At 52.5% G+C, this 15,386-nt stretch overlaps 4 protein-coding genes across 4 annotated transcripts; 3 read left to right on the top strand and 1 right to left on the bottom strand.

Moving 5' to 3' along the window:
- Positions 1-3,516: 3,516 nt before the first annotated feature.
- On the bottom strand, positions 3,517-5,969 carry A1O3_06103 (CMGC/SRPK protein kinase; the record flags this gene model as incomplete). Its single annotated transcript, XM_007736223.1, has 3 exons — positions 3,517-4,295; positions 4,391-4,722; positions 4,783-5,969. 3 exons carry the CDS (start codon positions 5,967-5,969, stop codon positions 3,517-3,519), a joined length of 2,298 nt encoding a protein of 765 aa, XP_007734413.1.
- A 2,040-nt stretch (positions 5,970-8,009) lies between these two features.
- Positions 8,010-10,004, top strand: A1O3_06102 (uncharacterized protein; the record flags this gene model as incomplete). The annotated part of the gene is made up of 2 exons (XM_007736222.1): positions 8,010-8,189; positions 8,244-10,004. 2 exons carry the CDS (start codon positions 8,010-8,012, stop codon positions 10,002-10,004), a joined length of 1,941 nt encoding a protein of 646 aa, XP_007734412.1.
- A 1,268-nt stretch (positions 10,005-11,272) lies between these two features.
- A1O3_06101 (uncharacterized protein) lies at positions 11,273-11,653 on the top strand (the record flags this gene model as incomplete). The annotated part of the gene is made up of 1 exon (XM_007736221.1): positions 11,273-11,653. One exon carries the CDS (start codon positions 11,273-11,275, stop codon positions 11,651-11,653), a length of 381 nt encoding a protein of 126 aa, XP_007734411.1.
- Positions 11,654-13,014: 1,361 nt separating this feature from the next.
- Positions 13,015-14,310, top strand: A1O3_06100 (uncharacterized protein; the record flags this gene model as incomplete). Its single annotated transcript, XM_007736220.1, has 2 exons — positions 13,015-13,699; positions 13,784-14,310. The coding sequence occupies 2 exons, from the start codon at positions 13,015-13,017 to the stop codon at positions 14,308-14,310; spliced, it is 1,212 nt and encodes a 403-aa protein (XP_007734410.1).
- Between the last annotated feature and the right edge of the window lie 1,076 nt (positions 14,311-15,386).

Below are 15,386 nucleotides of genomic sequence, written 5' to 3'. Positions count from 1 at the left end.
ACGAGGCTGGTGTTCTGATCAACTGGGTACCTTCGATCACATGGACATCATTCTTCTCAAGGATTGCTTTGGACGTCATATCTTACTTCTGTCCATCTTCACTGTCATCGGGGATTGAGTTCCTCATCACAGCTGGGACGGGAGGTTTAATACCATCCATCTCCTCTCCACACGGCACCTACAAATTGAAAAGTACTCGAGTGGGGGTGCCTTCAGGCCTCTTTTGGGGCCATTGTCGTTTCCTTCCGTTGCTCTTCGGAATACGATAAATTTGGACCTGCGCAACCCCTTTCCGCACGTCTCCCAAGGCTTGAGGCCGAGCCGGGGGCATAATGGTGTGGAGGATGGTCAGACACTGGAATCGGACGTTAGAGATGGATAAGACACAAACCCGGAGTCTCTAGCCCCTTGGTTCCACACGACGTGGAGGAGGATCCGGGTCAACAGCTGCGACTCGTGACTGACATCGACGAGATTCTGGACATGTACTTCCAACAAGGCGACCATGGGCCCACGCAGTTGCTGAAGAATGGGCACGGCGTGAGGATGAGGGTGAGGGTGAACATGAACGAGACCGGTCAGGCTGCTGCCGAAGAGCTCCCCTGGTGTCCAGGCATTGACGATTGAGCAGACTGGTTTATGGGTTGGACACCAGACCTCTCGCAGTGTTCAAGAAGGCAACAGAGATCGGTCGTTCGATGCCGAAGGATTCGGCAGAACTTATTCATGATGAAGTCGCCTTCACCAGCAGGCAACAGAGATCAGTCGCTCGTTGCGGAAGGATCAATACCACTCATCAGGATTATGTTCATGATGAAGCCGCCTTCACGCTGTGGATTTTACGTCAGAATGACGATCACATTTGCCATGCGTACCAGATATATCCCAAGCCAGATTGTCGAAAGCTGATATTGGCCGAATGCAGCTATGCCGAAGCCGCTTCTCCTTTTCAGTTCCGGAACACGAGCAGCTTCGACATGATGGATTCGAACGTCGACTTGGGATGCCTATCAGGAAGCGCGCCCTCTCAGGCGTGCTCGACGGGAGACGGACCTGATCAGAGTCCTCAGCAGATGTGGACACACTACCTTGATGAGACTTCCAGCAAATGAGAAGATCTGCTCTAGTTTCGACAAGGCTAGGACAACGATGGCGCGCGCGTACGTCTAGAACCACCACATTGGTCTCTAACTGCTTCGATGCCCAATTCGCGGGTGACAGTCGCCGAGTGATCCGACATCACCTATGGAGGCGCCATCAACCATGCCGCAAAGACAGGAGCAGTATGGGGGCGCCATCAACCATGCCGCAGAGACAGGAGCATTGGATACCTCTGGGAGTGCCTCCAAGTCGCTGCACCATACGTGGTATTGCACGCGATTGCTTATTCTCAGACAAACATCATGTCCAAAATGGCCGGGACTGAGCGTACAGCGGTCGGAGCATTCAAAGGGCAGATCTGCTCGCCCGTCCAAGTTCAGGCAGGCGTCCTCTGTTGAGAGATGCCTCGATCCGATTGTCTTCCAAAGCCGCTGAATTGAAAGTCTACAGCACGAAGCTGCATGCCAAACGCGAGCAAGAACTTGAGAGCACCGTTGTCTTTTACAGCATTCCGACCTCCTTGGTCTTTTCCTTCCTTCATCCCGAGGTTCGAGTTCCCAAACACTGTCCTTTGACGAGACCAAGAGCAGCACAACAGCTGGCTATTTCAGTTCCCAAACCCTTTCCTTTGACGAAACCACAGAGCAGCACACATGGCTATTTCTTGTCCATGGTGGTGGGACAGAACATGCACTATCAGACTCGACCACTGCTAGCTAGCTCGGACATGGAGGCATTCGAAACTGCAAGCGAATTTCAAATGTATGCCTCCATACGTCAACCAGCTCGCAAAGCTGTCGACCTGCTGCACAATACGATCAACGCCCAGCGTCTACAGTATACGGCGCGTTGTCTTCAAGAAGTCCATCTTCGAAGCCATTGGACCTGTATCCCTCCATACGTCAGCCAGCTCGATAAGCTGTCGACCTATTGCATATGATCAACGCCACAGCAAACCGACCTCTTCTTCCTCGAGCAACGCCCCCCCTCAAGACTTTGCAAGAGACGTGATTCACGAAGGGAAAGGGAAACAAACCTCCTTGAGGCAGAGGTGACTGAAAAGAAAAGATCCAACCCCTCCGTCTCCAGACGGACGACACGAACGTCGGACATTGATCGTTACGTACTCCGGGATTTCCATTCCTCGTCGCTGCATTGCGAATTCGGCCACTCCTCCCTGCGTAGGTCTGACATTAGTAGTAGTATTTGTCTCTCTCAGGACTTCGGACATACTAGTATTTGTCGCCTTCGCCTTCGAGCTTTGACTTCCGTGTCGGAAACGGAAACGCTCTCAGGACATACTATAGGACACCTTCTTTGAGTCTCGACGGCATGATGCCGGCATCATGCCGGGCACGAATCAGGAGGGGTTGGTTCGTACTCCGTACTCCGTGCCCGTCGAGACTTGGGTTTATATACTATAGCGACTTAGAGTTGGAATGAGGACTTCACATGCTATAGCGACTTAGAGTTGGAATGGGGACCTCACATGCATGCTATAGCGACTTAGAATTAGAACCTAACCTGATCTGATTACTTCTTCATCTTCATAATGAGTCAAAGCACGATATAGGCCGAGGCTAGTGCAAGTGTAAGTAGTGTTGTCTTCTTCCTAGGTAGTCCGTGTTCGAAGCAAGTGGCGTTATCATCTTCCTAGGAAGTCCATGTTCGAACCAAGCGGACTTTAAATATATATATACATACCCCTAGACGTCTGTCAAACCATAGGCATCCCCAGCCCTGTGCTTTAACCAGAGAGGCACGTTTAGGTGCCATCCTATCTATACTATATAGCATGCGCTCCCCCCGGGACCCGTTGATAGCGAACAGGGGAATATTTCAACCTTCATTTTACAACGTCAACAAGCTCGGTAGGCTGTCGACCTGCTGTACAATACGATCAACGCCCAGCGTGTACAGTATGAGGAGTGTTGTCTTCAGGAAATCGGACTCGTGTTCAAAGCAAGGAGTGTTGTCTTCTTCCTAGGAAGTCGGACTCATGTTCGAATACAAAGTTCATTCCCGTTCCATTCCAACAAAATTCCATTTCACTATCTGCAAAGGAGAGTAGACTAGTTGGACAGTTGGACAGATAGTTCCTAGTTTCATTGCCACCACCATCGCCATCAGTACATGTGTTCACAAAAGAACAGCTCGTCATCGTCATCGTTACTGCTCATGATGTCGGCAGACCTGCATCATCGTGATGGTTGTTCATGTCAATTTGCCTGTGCCGGACCATCGGTGTTCCCCATGTCATATCATTTGCCTTCACCATTGTTGCCTTGTTGCCTTGATTCATTATCTGTGCCATCGTTGTTGCTTGAGATGGCTTTGCCTGCATCATAAACCCGAAACCCAACAAAGACCCAAGGGATAACCGAAAGGATAACCGAAATGGAGGTCAATGGAGGCTCAATCCTCCCACTCAACACGATAGAGCACATCCGGGCCCGGCGTTTTGACCCAACGATGTTTCAACAAATTCGTGGCCGTAGGACGCCAGAAGGGATCAACCTTCAGGATGGTGGCAAGGAAAAGCTCAAGGGAATCCTTTTGCTGTCGCTTGATCAGACAGACCACCCAGACCTCCAGTCTAGTGGGTTGAGAGGGGACTCGGTCACGGACCTCCCCTTTATGATCGAGGTACCGCTCCACCAATGCCTGGTTGCCCTTGTCCATCAACTCACGAGGTATGGGTCCAAAGAGTGCAACGAGCTCCTGTAAGTTCTGCTTGAGATTGTCGTTCTGCTTGAGATTGTCGTTCTGCTTGAGATTGTCGTTCTGCTTGAGATTGTCGTTCTGCTTGAGATTGTCAACGGTGCCGCCTTTGCTGTGAGTGGGTCGGCCATCACAATTGAAGCGTCGAGAGCTGTCGAGCATTTCGAGGAGGGCTATGCCCAAACCCCAGATATCCACTCTGGGACCCCACGGAGCGCCGATCATGAGTTCCGGGGCCTGTAGCGGAACCGGTTGGATGTCTTCGCGGGGATGTTTGGTCCAGCTGGCAGATCCCCAGTCCACCAGAACAACCTCGAGTTCCATCAGATTGCTGTCTCTGGGAAGGTAGTGGCCTCGGAGGCTCTGGCCCCTCGCGGGGACAGTGGTGGCGAAGTTGGGCGAAGTTTTCCTCAAGTACTTGTCGATGACGGCCACATCGTTGATCCTCACCATAATGTTTTGGCATTTGATATCTGTAGATGAAAAAAGGTCAGTGTCTGTCGATCTTGAGCAAGCTAAGGTACGAGGCACTCAATCAATGCATCTTCCATTGTTGGTGTGGGCTTACCTCCGTGTATGATACCCGCCCCGTGAGCATATCCCATCCCAACTACCAACTGTTTGGTGAAGAGTTGCATCAGGGGATAAGGAATCTCATGGTCTTCAAACATGCTGGAGAAGGTTCTCAAAGTCTCGCCCATAGGCTCCAATACCAAGCAGAGATGTCGTCCATACGGCGTGATGTACTCGAAGGACTCGAATAGCATAGCGACGTGTCGTCTTCCCGGATGGTCAGGGTCAAAGTTGCGCAAGTGTTCCATGACATCCCGCTCGATAGTATTGAATCGCTCGTTATGGCCAACGACATGGGATACCTTCAAGGCTCGGTACTGGCCGACTCTAGTACCATTAGTTGGTCACCAGTTGATATCATGACGGGTTGGATGGGGCTGGTCTTACCTCTGGTCGGTCACCAGCCATACCGTCGAGCTGCCACCTTTGCCGAGCTTGCGATGGATTAGATATCTGTGATAGAAGACTTGGCCAGGCCGGACAGGATCAAGGTGGTGTCTGTAGACAGGCTCAGGCTGGACAGATCCAAAGTCGCTGTCGTCGCCCAGGTCATCAGACCGAACAGAGTCACAGTCACCCGGCTGGGTGGTGAGGGAGTCAGACCGAGACACTCCGTACGGTGGGACATAGCCGAAGTTGAATTTGGCATTGGAGATGCTGTTAGTATCAGGCTGGGCAACGAAATACTGGTCGAGGCGAGAGTTGCTTCGCAAGACATCTTCCGGCCTGACCAGACGAACGCTGCCAGTAGAGACGTGACCCTGTTGGACAAGGCCGGAGACGTGACCATGCTGGACAAGGCCGGAGACGTGACCCTCCTGGACGAGGCCGGCGACGTAACCCTGCTGGACGAGGCCGGAGTTGACCATCGGGGTATGCTCCGGCGCGACCAAATGACCACTGCCAGTAGAGACGTGGTCATGCTGGACAATGCCAGAGATGTGACCCTGCTGGACAATGCCAGAGTTGATCATCGAGGTATTGTCATGCTGGACAGAATGATGGCTGGCATCGGAGACTCGGCCTGGATTGACATGGTGCAGGTGTGGATTGGAGGCTTCACCGGACTGGAATGGACTGCGCAGGCCATGGTAAACTCCACCAGGATTGTAAGGACTAAAGTTGCGCCTGCCATTGAGAATCTGGACCTGCCGGGTCAGGCTAATGTTGGCATTGGGGTCTTGGGCGCGGAGGAGAGGCGGAAGCTTGACACGACCAAAGGTGCCATTGTTGACCTCGCCAGGCTGAAGGCCACAGCCAGGCCTGCCGCTGTAGACTCCACCAGACTGAAGAGGATCGAAACTGCCGTTGTTGCTGCCGTTGCCGTTGCCGTTGCAGACTTCAACTTGTCGAGGCAGGAGAGGATCGCGAAAGCTGGTGGGGACTGGAACTTCTCGATGCTGGCCCGGAGGCGGTATCGCGCCGTGTACTTCTCCTGGCAGAAAAGGGCCACAGCAGCCATTGTACACAACACCAGGACGAACAGGAATGAGCGTGCCATTGGAGGTTTCTCCCCATCCGACAGTGTTGCATCTGCCAGGCTGGGAAAAGTGAGCATCAATCCGAGTCCGCATTGTCGATTTCTGGGCATATGAAGCAGAAGAGAGGAAGAGAAGTTGTGAGAAGAGAGGAATGGATGTTGGAAGAAGAGAAGAAGAGAGGTTGGGAGGAGAGAGGAAGAGAGGAAAAGAGGTTGAGAGAAGTAGACTGAGCTTCCCAGGAGGGGGCAATTGGTCTTGTTTGATATCCAGCCGTGTTGTAATTGTAATGTGATGTGTCGACTGGAGCTATGCTCCTCTGGGATGGTCTCCGTCCCTGCATGAAAGCAAACAATGTACACGACATACCTGGACCAGTTGAGACAGATAGATTGTTTGACTCGGAGACCGAGGGGGAAATGATGTGGTGTTTCCAGATGTTTGCTTGCCCTGATCTGAGGTACCGAAAGGTATGAGACACAAAGGGCGATTCTAGTGCCTGCCAAAGCCATCCCCCAAGTCGGTAGAACCAATGCCGCAGCTGCATTTCCATAGTGTATGGCTGCCAAAGCTCAATCAAGTCTCCGGGGAGGACAACCACTCATTTCAGAGAGTCTCGGTACCTTCTCGATGCCTTGGTCTCCTGTTCTCTTGTCGCTTGTCTCCTTCGGTTAGCTGACGACGCAGGCAGTGTTCTCGATCTCGATGCCCTGGAGGTGGCAAATCTGCACAAGCAACCGGGAAGTTTGTCCAGGCTCTGTTGAAAGCATCGGCGATGACGCTTCGTAGATGGCTGGATTGTCAACGAAGATTCAGTCCAGTTGAGTGGAATCGCCGATTACCTGCTTAGGCCGCCGCAGTTGGCTGGGGTGATTTCGAACAGGACCGGCACTACCAGATCGTCAACGTCACACTGTCTTCCTCGGACCTCTTGAGCTGATCCCATGATCCATCATGTTTGTCCTATGATCCATGATGTTTGCCCTGATTGATATTTTGACATCAGATCAAGTTGGACTCAGGGTCCGCTTAGCTCCGATCGTGCCGATGCGTGCCGCGCTAGGATCTGGACGGTGCCCGAAGCGAAGAGTGCTATCTCTGGAGTCTGTGGGCATGATCCACCACCGCTTTGACTTTGCCGATGGGGAGGCGTGGAGTTGTGTGGCTACTAGCCATCTGTTGCTGAACAGTGCAATCCCATCTGGAGAGTTTTGGGGGATGGACTTGGACGACAAGATGGGAAAGACGGTGAAAGCTGGTGATTGTTGATTCTACACAGCAACAGGAGCTGCGAGGAGGCGCGCATTTGGCAGGTTGAGCGAGCACGGGATAGTCTGCGGTAAGAGTAGAGCCCCTTAGCCAAGAAGGGCAGGCGTAGGAGCCCTAAGTCCCAACTTGAACTGGAATTGAATGCCAGATCCCACAGTGCGCTGTGTAAGTGTTGGACCTCGGCAAGTGTGTTTGGGAAGAATAGCATGTGCAGCTGTACGCACAGCACCACACAGGGTGTCCTCGATCCATGGTTAGCAGGTGGCTACCATCGGTATCAAGTTATGTTGACTTGAGTACGGAGTACCGAGTTAGATCTGACTTCCAGGTCCAAGGACTAAGTTACAAGTACTCGGTAGTAAGGAGGATCTCCATGACACGCCCAAGGCTAAAAGGCTTAGGTTGAACTTGAAGCCTAAGGGCCGGTCCTCGCACCGCACGGTCGGTCTGCCGCTGCCTCTGTCCCGAAGACGGAGACAAAGATGCCCCGCCAACGCCAATGCCAACGCCAACGATTCCTGAGTAGCCTTGAAGTTCCCAAGATTCGAGTTTAATCAACTTCAACTTGATATGTGTGCAGAGCAAGAGCATGAGCAAGAGCATAAGCCTACCATGGCTGCCCGGACTGTTTCTATATATACCCTGCGAAATCCGAGATCACGTGTCGTCCAAGCTCGCTAGATGTTATCTGCGCATAGCTCTCAACTTCAGCCGCACCTCCCTACATCCTACATTACATCCTACATTACATCCTACATCCCATCCTACATCCTACATCCTTCCTATAATCTCGATTCTCCTTGTCCTTGCCGCAACCATCCAGCCTCGGTGCTATCCACTGCCACCGGCTCTACGGGAGCAATCACCATGTCTCTTCCGTCTAATGCGCAAGAGCTGCCCGACACAGACATTTTTCCACCTCTTCACCACCCCAACGAGATCCGTGTCGTGACTCTTCAGCCGGCCGACCACATCGACAGCATACCGGTATGTACGCTCAAGACCACGAGTCTAGAAAGCCGACCGGTCTTCCAGGCCATCTCCTGGGTGTGGGGCGACCCCATGCGCAAAGTGGCCATCCAACTGCAACAACGGCCCTAGTACGTGCCGGAGAACCTGTACGACGCGCTTCGATACATCCGAAGACGCGACAAATCTATCGTTCTCTGGGTGGACGCGCTGTGCATCAACCAAGGTCTTGACCCAGCTGCTTTGGACGAGCGGGCGAAGCAGATCCGACTTATGCGATATATCTACACGTTTGCAAGTCATATCATCATCTGGCTAGGTCGTCCGCCCGCCGACCTACCAGACTGGATGTTGGCCGAGCTGGAGAAGGGAGACTGGGTGGATGGTGTGATAAAAAATCGTGCATCCGCTCGAAAAATACTACATGTGGTCATCGACAATCCGTGGTGGACGCGGTTGTGGGTAATTCAAGAATCTCGATTGCCAGAAAGGGCTTCTCTCCAGCTCGGTCGAGTGTCCATACCCTTCCGCTCGTTTCTGGACGATCTCCGGGCGTTGTCTCTGTCGCATGTACCCATCAGCTCTGGAGACGATGAGGCCAAGATGCAGGCTCACCTCGCCCTCTACGACGCCGTGTTCAAGATGGGATCGACACAATGGAGACAACTGCCGGGCGAAGACACCGATCTAGACGACAAGTACCTCGGAGTGCAGTTTGATTTTTTCTGCAATCTTCTTGCCAAGTGTCGTCACCAACTCACCACGGACCCGCGGGATAAGGTCTACGGGTTGCTGGGACTGGTGGATGACTGTGTGGGCAGAATCATCGGCCCCGACTATAGTGAGGACGTCACGAAAGCATATACACGCGCCATGGGCCTCATTTTCCAGTATTCTAACAGTCTCGATCTCCTGTCATTGGCCAACATGAGACATCCGCACGCCTCAGCCTTGGACCTACCGAGCTGGGTGCCGGACTGGACCACCCAGTTTTCTCCGGAAGAGAGGGTCACAGAACTGAAATACGAATCACTAGTTGCCGACGGGTTCCCTTCCAAGGGCCTTGCGCCTCTACTTCAATACGGAAAGACGCTGCAGACCAAAGGAACGATCGATGACCGCATTGAGGTGGTGGGAGATCGCATGCCATACACCCGTGGCTTCATGCAATGGAGTGAGTGTATGCGTGAAGCGTGGGATGTGAAGCTACGAAAAGTCCCAGGGCTTGGGAAACATATCTGGAGCCCACGTGAAATCCCACCGGCCGATCCAAATCCCGACAATCCCTATCCCAATCCAAGAGTTAAGCTTCGTGGAATTATGTTGGATCAAGTAAGTCTGCACGAAGCTAGACCAGCCGCCAACGGCACCAGGCCGCCACCATATGACAACCGCAGAACCTTGTATGAGGCATACTGGCGAACCCTCTTCCTGGGAGATAATGCTATCTTTGCTGACGACAATGGGGGGGAGGTTGAAATATGGAAAGACTGGGCCGCCGTCCTTCGCTGCGCCACGGACTGTGTCACCAAGAACGCCTCGGTGCCCGCGGAGATCCTGGACCAGCTTCAAACCACGACGTGGAACCGTCGCTGCTTCATGACCAAGGGCGGCTTCTTTGGGAACACGTGGGACGCCGCCCCGGGTGACAGAGTGGCCACGTTGCTTGGAGCTAGGTTGCCGGTGGTTCTGCGACGCGTGCCCGGAATACGGGAACGTTACCGATTCATCAGTGAATGTTATGTCGCTGGCCACGCGTGGACCTGGACGTCGCACTCGTCGAAACTGCGTACCGCGTGGAATGCAACCGCTTCACTCTGGAGGCGGGACTCTGCAATGCCAGTGCGTAAGCCACCGAAGAGAAAGGTAAGGGAGGCCATTGATTGGGTGTGAATCGAATCAGATGAGAATCAGTCCATCGCCTCCGCCGCTGGTAGAGGTACATGTCTTATGAATGATCGATGAGAGGTACCTGTCTTATGGATAATGATAGAGACTCAAGGTGCTGGGCGATGCTCTCAGGTATCTAGACTGTTTGACAGGAACCGGAACTGACTGGCAAGGAAGGGGCTTAGGCTTGGCCCTCTGGCACGCGCACGCTCGCAAGCTACCTTAAGCTAAGCTGCGATGACGTCCTCACGCAAGCACGGCGAAAGGCGTGTCCGTCTGAGAGAGGTTGTCTGCGGCCGGTTCCGTGCCGGTTCCTGTTCTTGTTTCTCTTCTTCTTCTTGTTGTTCCTATTCCTGTTCCTGTTCCTGGTCTTCTTACTGTTCCTGTTCTCGTTGATATTCCTGTTCCTGTTCCTCTTACTGCTGTGCTACTGTTACCGCTACATGTCTTCCTAGCATATGACTACAACTACAACTATAACTACAGCTGCAAAGTTTGACTGTCATTGGTCAGAATGACAGGACGTTCTGGACATGCTTGAGTCCATGGGGAAGAGGTCAAGAGGTCAAGATGCAGAAGTCAAGATGCAGAGGTCAAGAGTCAAGGTGCAGAGGTCAAGAGGTTCAGAGGTGCAGAGGTCAAGTCAAGAGGTCCAAATGTCAAGTCAAGGTGTCAAGAGGTCCAGAGGTCAAGTGGACATCTAAACAAAACGGATGGCGAGTGGGTTACTAGGTCCTGACTACTACTAGTAGGACGGTCCAGTCCAGTCCAGCATCAGCCTCATAGCGAGTCCGAGTCCGAGTCCGAGTCCGAGTCCGAGTCCGAGTCCGAGTCCGAGTCCGAGTCCGAGTCCCGATGGCTGCATTCATGCCAACATTGGACTCGACTCCTTGAAGGAGAGTCGAAGCAGCGAGAGAGAGAAGAATCGAAGGAGAGAAGCGTCGAGGGAGCGGAGGGAAACTTCCTCTTGCTTCAGAGGCAACACCAACTAATCAATCATTGTTCCTACCGGTGGCATCGGAGCCAGCTGGGCAAGGCAAGGCAAGATAGGGCAGACAATGCAAGACAAGACAAGTCAACGCTAGGTAGGGCAAGACATGGCGATGCAAGGCAATGCAAGTTAAGACAAGACAAGACAGGGCAAGGCGAGATAAGGCAAGACAGGGCAAGACAAGACAACGCAAGGCAAGGCAAGGCAAGGCTGCCGAGTTCCCAAAACGAGCAGAACTCGGGTCATCGTGTGCTCGTGCTCGTGTCGAGGCGTTGCCAACATGCCTCACCCAACATGCCGGTCGGCGTACAGTCGCTACTGTGTTCTTCCTACAGACCGGCATCTTCTTCGGCTTCAAGAATCCCGTCGCCTTTTCGCCTTTGAGCACGTCGACTCTATCTCGTACACGTCGGTTCTACAACGCACGTTCAACCTCAACATCGCCTACAGGCAGCCGCCGCTGGGCGGTGACAGTGTGCCTGAGAACCTCGACAGTGCCGCCATTCAAGAAGTCGAGTCCTCCATGCTCGACCAAGCCGATTTCCCGGGCATAGACGCCTACGTCAGGCGCCATGACATGGTCTGCAGGATGCCAGCCTCGCCGAGTCACGCCGAGTCAGGCCGCGCCACGAAGAAGGCGAATGCCGCCAATGCGAATTGAGACCTAACTCACTGGTCGAGCTATGGTTCCGGCAGGCGGGAAGGCTTGAGTCCCAAGCCAGGACGTCTCATATCTGATATCTGATACATACAGAACTGCCCAACCACGCCATGCCCACAGGCTATCCGGTCCCATCAGTGACTAGTTGCCCCAAAAGAAGGGAAGCCCTTTCGGCTGTGACGATCCGGATTCAACGTCAAAGCTGCAGTGCTGCGGTGCGGCTCAGACAATCAACCTACCATGGCGGACAAGTCTGCGTTGCGCCCACTTGGATTCGCACTTGGACTTGGTCAGTGTACTTGGCCCAATGCGCTGTTCAACGCTGATTTGTAAGGTTGAAATGTTCCATGTTCTCTATCAAAGGGTCATTTCGCTGGGGAGCGCAAGGTTTATATATAATGTGTGTAGCATACTTAAACCAGCCTTCGGGCCCATGTGCCCTGCGGAACAAAATCCACCCAACAAACAACCCGCGTGGACAGATTGTCGAGATCGACCTAAATTATGATCGGTGTACTCCGTAGAGCAGACTTGGTCTGTCAAAGGTTGAAATGTTCCATGTTCTCCATCAAAGAGGTATAGGGGGAGCCCTGACGATTAGGCGTGCCTATACTAGTTTTCTAGTTAAAGGGCAAGGCTAGAATACCTAATATTAGTGCCTAAATTTATCTCTATTAAAGGGGTTTAGGGGACCCCTAATAATATAGGTGTGCCTATATACACTAGCCTTCTAGTTAAAGGGCAAGGCTGGGAATGCCTAAGTTAGTGCTTAAGTTTGGTAGAATCATATGCCTGGCTAGGTGCCTGGCCGAACAACAGGCCCGAAAAGTAACTGAATCATGTAGCTGACTGAACAACAGACCCTGAATCATGTAACTAGTAAATCAGTGGATGGCAATTAATATTGACCCCGGGCATTGTGGATTGTGGGTTGTGGGAAGACTGGAGACTTGGCTTCTTGGCCCACCACTACCCCACCCCTTGTACATAGTAGTAGTAGTACCCCCCACCCCAAACCCCAGCACCACCCACCAAAGCAAAAGCACCAGAAAGCACCAAAAGCATCCAGTTACCTGACGTAATCTACAACCACACACACCGACCCAGAGGCGGAGTAACTTTGTTCCTGGCGTCTAAATAGCACAGAGTATATATGTCAAGACCTTCCCCTCCTCAGCCTGACTTCTTCCTCTTTCTCTTCTCTCGCTCTCCCCCGCTGCGGCTATCTTTGCCGTATCTCCTCCCCCTCTTCCAATCTTCCTGTATCGTCGGACTGCATTGTCTTTTCGACAACCTGGCCCATTTGGCCCTCCTTCCCACATCAATCATTCTCAGCCTTACTGGCAGGGTGCCGAGAAAGAATGGTCAAAGCTAGAGGCAAGGGCAAACGCAAGGCCAAGGGCAAGGGCAAAGCTCCCGCAACCAGCCCGAACCCCTTGCCAGGCCTACAGGAAGAACCTTTGGTCGAACCGGGAATTGATCCAATCGATAGACCGCCGTTGTCTTTGGGATACACGGAAAGTCAGATCGACAAAATGCTCGCAGAGTCAGCCGCCGTGAGAGACGCCATGAGCGCCATGAGAGACGCCATGCGAGACGCCAGGAAAGACGTCGCAGAAGACTCCAGGAAAGACGTCGCAGAAGACGCCGGAGAAGACGCCGGAGAAGACGCAGAAGACACCGCAGAAGACGCCGCAGAAGACGCCGCAGAAGACGCCGCAGAAGACGCCGCAGAAGACGCCGCAGAAGACGCCGCAGAAGACGCCGCAGACACCGCAGGAGATACCGCAATCGCAAACGAACCTGCCGGACCTTCCTCGAATAGCAGGAAACCTCACTCGGTCGAAAGGCTCCAAGCGAAAATGGATATCCTCAAAATATTGCATGAGGAATCCCCACGGGTACCTGGCGAAGGCTCTCGCGACTTCTACGGAATGTGTATCATATGCGAAAAGGCTGTCAAGGTATACAGACCAGGCCCGCCGGGCTTCATGATCAAGTATCCCGAGTTGCCCTACAGTCTTACGCCGCCGAAGTCGTGCAAATGTAAGTCTTGACACTCATATCCCTATCCCATATCCCATCCCATATCCCGTACCAAAAAGTGCCTTATCTCACAGTGTTGAACAGGGAAACCCCGGCCTGATGACAAATTCTATATCCATGAGTGGTGTTGGTCTCAGGCATTAGTACATCCCCTTTTCCGTGTCCTTGACCTCAAGTACTTTCTACAACATGGCAGGGACGTGAAGGGCGAGAAGTATCCAGCCGACCTCATCCACGGCACGAGAAACGGCGACCTCATGTTCCGACACCCCTGCACTAGACAGCCTATTATTTGGTCCCGTAAAAGAAAGGATCTTTACTGGAAGGACCAGGAGGAGAAGTATTTTGCTGACCAGGGCCGTACCGTGGACGCGCCCATCCATCTCACTGCCTTCCAAAACGTTCCCCTTGTGGTGCTCGAACTCATCTTCTTCCACCTCGATAAAAAGAAGGACGTCAACAGTCTGGCCACCGTGTTGGGCTATTACCCCGAGATCTGGTTCAATGACAAAGACCCGGAGAGGGTATATGCTCACAGGATGCTGATCGAATTCGCTCGAGAGGATAGAAACGAGGAGGAAAGATTCAACGCCAAGTTTGACAGGTTTTAGATTTGCCCTACCTCGGCAGTACATACGGTATGTTTGATCTGCCTTCAGATATGCCCTCACTCCTACCAACTCTGAGTACTCACTGCCCTCACTCGCTACCTGGGTACTCACTGCCCAGTCTGGGCACCCATCGTTGCAAGCACGTCTGAGGTCGGAACATGCTAACCGGTCCAGCATTGAGCGTCGAGTGTGAGGATCGAGGGCAAGCTGATCCCTCGGGGTTACTGGAAGCAGTGCCAACATCAACCAACAACCAACAACCAATCTTTCGGTATCTCCTTCCAACATCTTTTAGGAATAATGGAACAAGTGGCGGATTTCCTTTTGACTTTCCTTTCGGATTTCCTTACGTTATCATGGTTTCGCAGTGGACGTGCAATACCGCTGTGGTCCCGATTCACAAAATCAGAAACACGGCGATGTGCCCTGCTGGTATGGGCCATCAGATTGATTTGAGCAGTGGCTCAAGAGAGAGCAGGAAAACTACTGACGTCGATTCGACGACTGGGTCAAGAAAGAGGAGGAAAACACTGACGACTATTCGTGACTTGGAAGGGTTTCATAGGTATGGATCAGATTGATATCACCCAATTTGAGCAGTGGCTTGTACTGGCTCAAGAAAGAGGAGGAAAAACACCGACGACGATTTGACGTCTTGGGTCAAGGGTTACGGGTTACGGGTTTCATATCTCAAAGTACACGCTCGCTCTCTCTCACAAGTACATGTTCTGTGAAAGTACACGGCTCACAAGTACATGTTCTCAGAGAGTACACGACATGCTCTGAGCTATCTTATCTAGCAGGATCTGGCTATCTGATAGTATCTCATACCTAGGATATTTATCCTCTTTCAATTCAATTCATACAGCTCCAGCTTCTGCTGTATCCGAAAGAACGAAAGAACCCCCCCTCCCCCTTGCAAGATGAGTGAGAGTGAAGGGGGGATAGAATTTCTCTTCTTGCCGTTCATGCTCTTCTTGTCCTTCATGCTCTTCTTGCCCTTCATGCTCTTCTTGCCCTTCATGCTCTTCTTGCCCTTCATGCTCTTCTTGCCCTTCATGCTCTTCTTGCCCTTC

This window comes from Capronia epimyces (genome assembly GCF_000585565.1).
Source record: "Capronia epimyces CBS 606.96 chromosome Unknown aczIQ-supercont1.5, whole genome shotgun sequence".
NCBI lineage: Eukaryota > Fungi > Ascomycota > Eurotiomycetes > Chaetothyriales > Herpotrichiellaceae > Capronia > Capronia epimyces.
The sequence above is the reverse complement of the archived record's forward strand: the minus strand, read 5'-3'. Positions and strand labels throughout refer to the sequence as shown.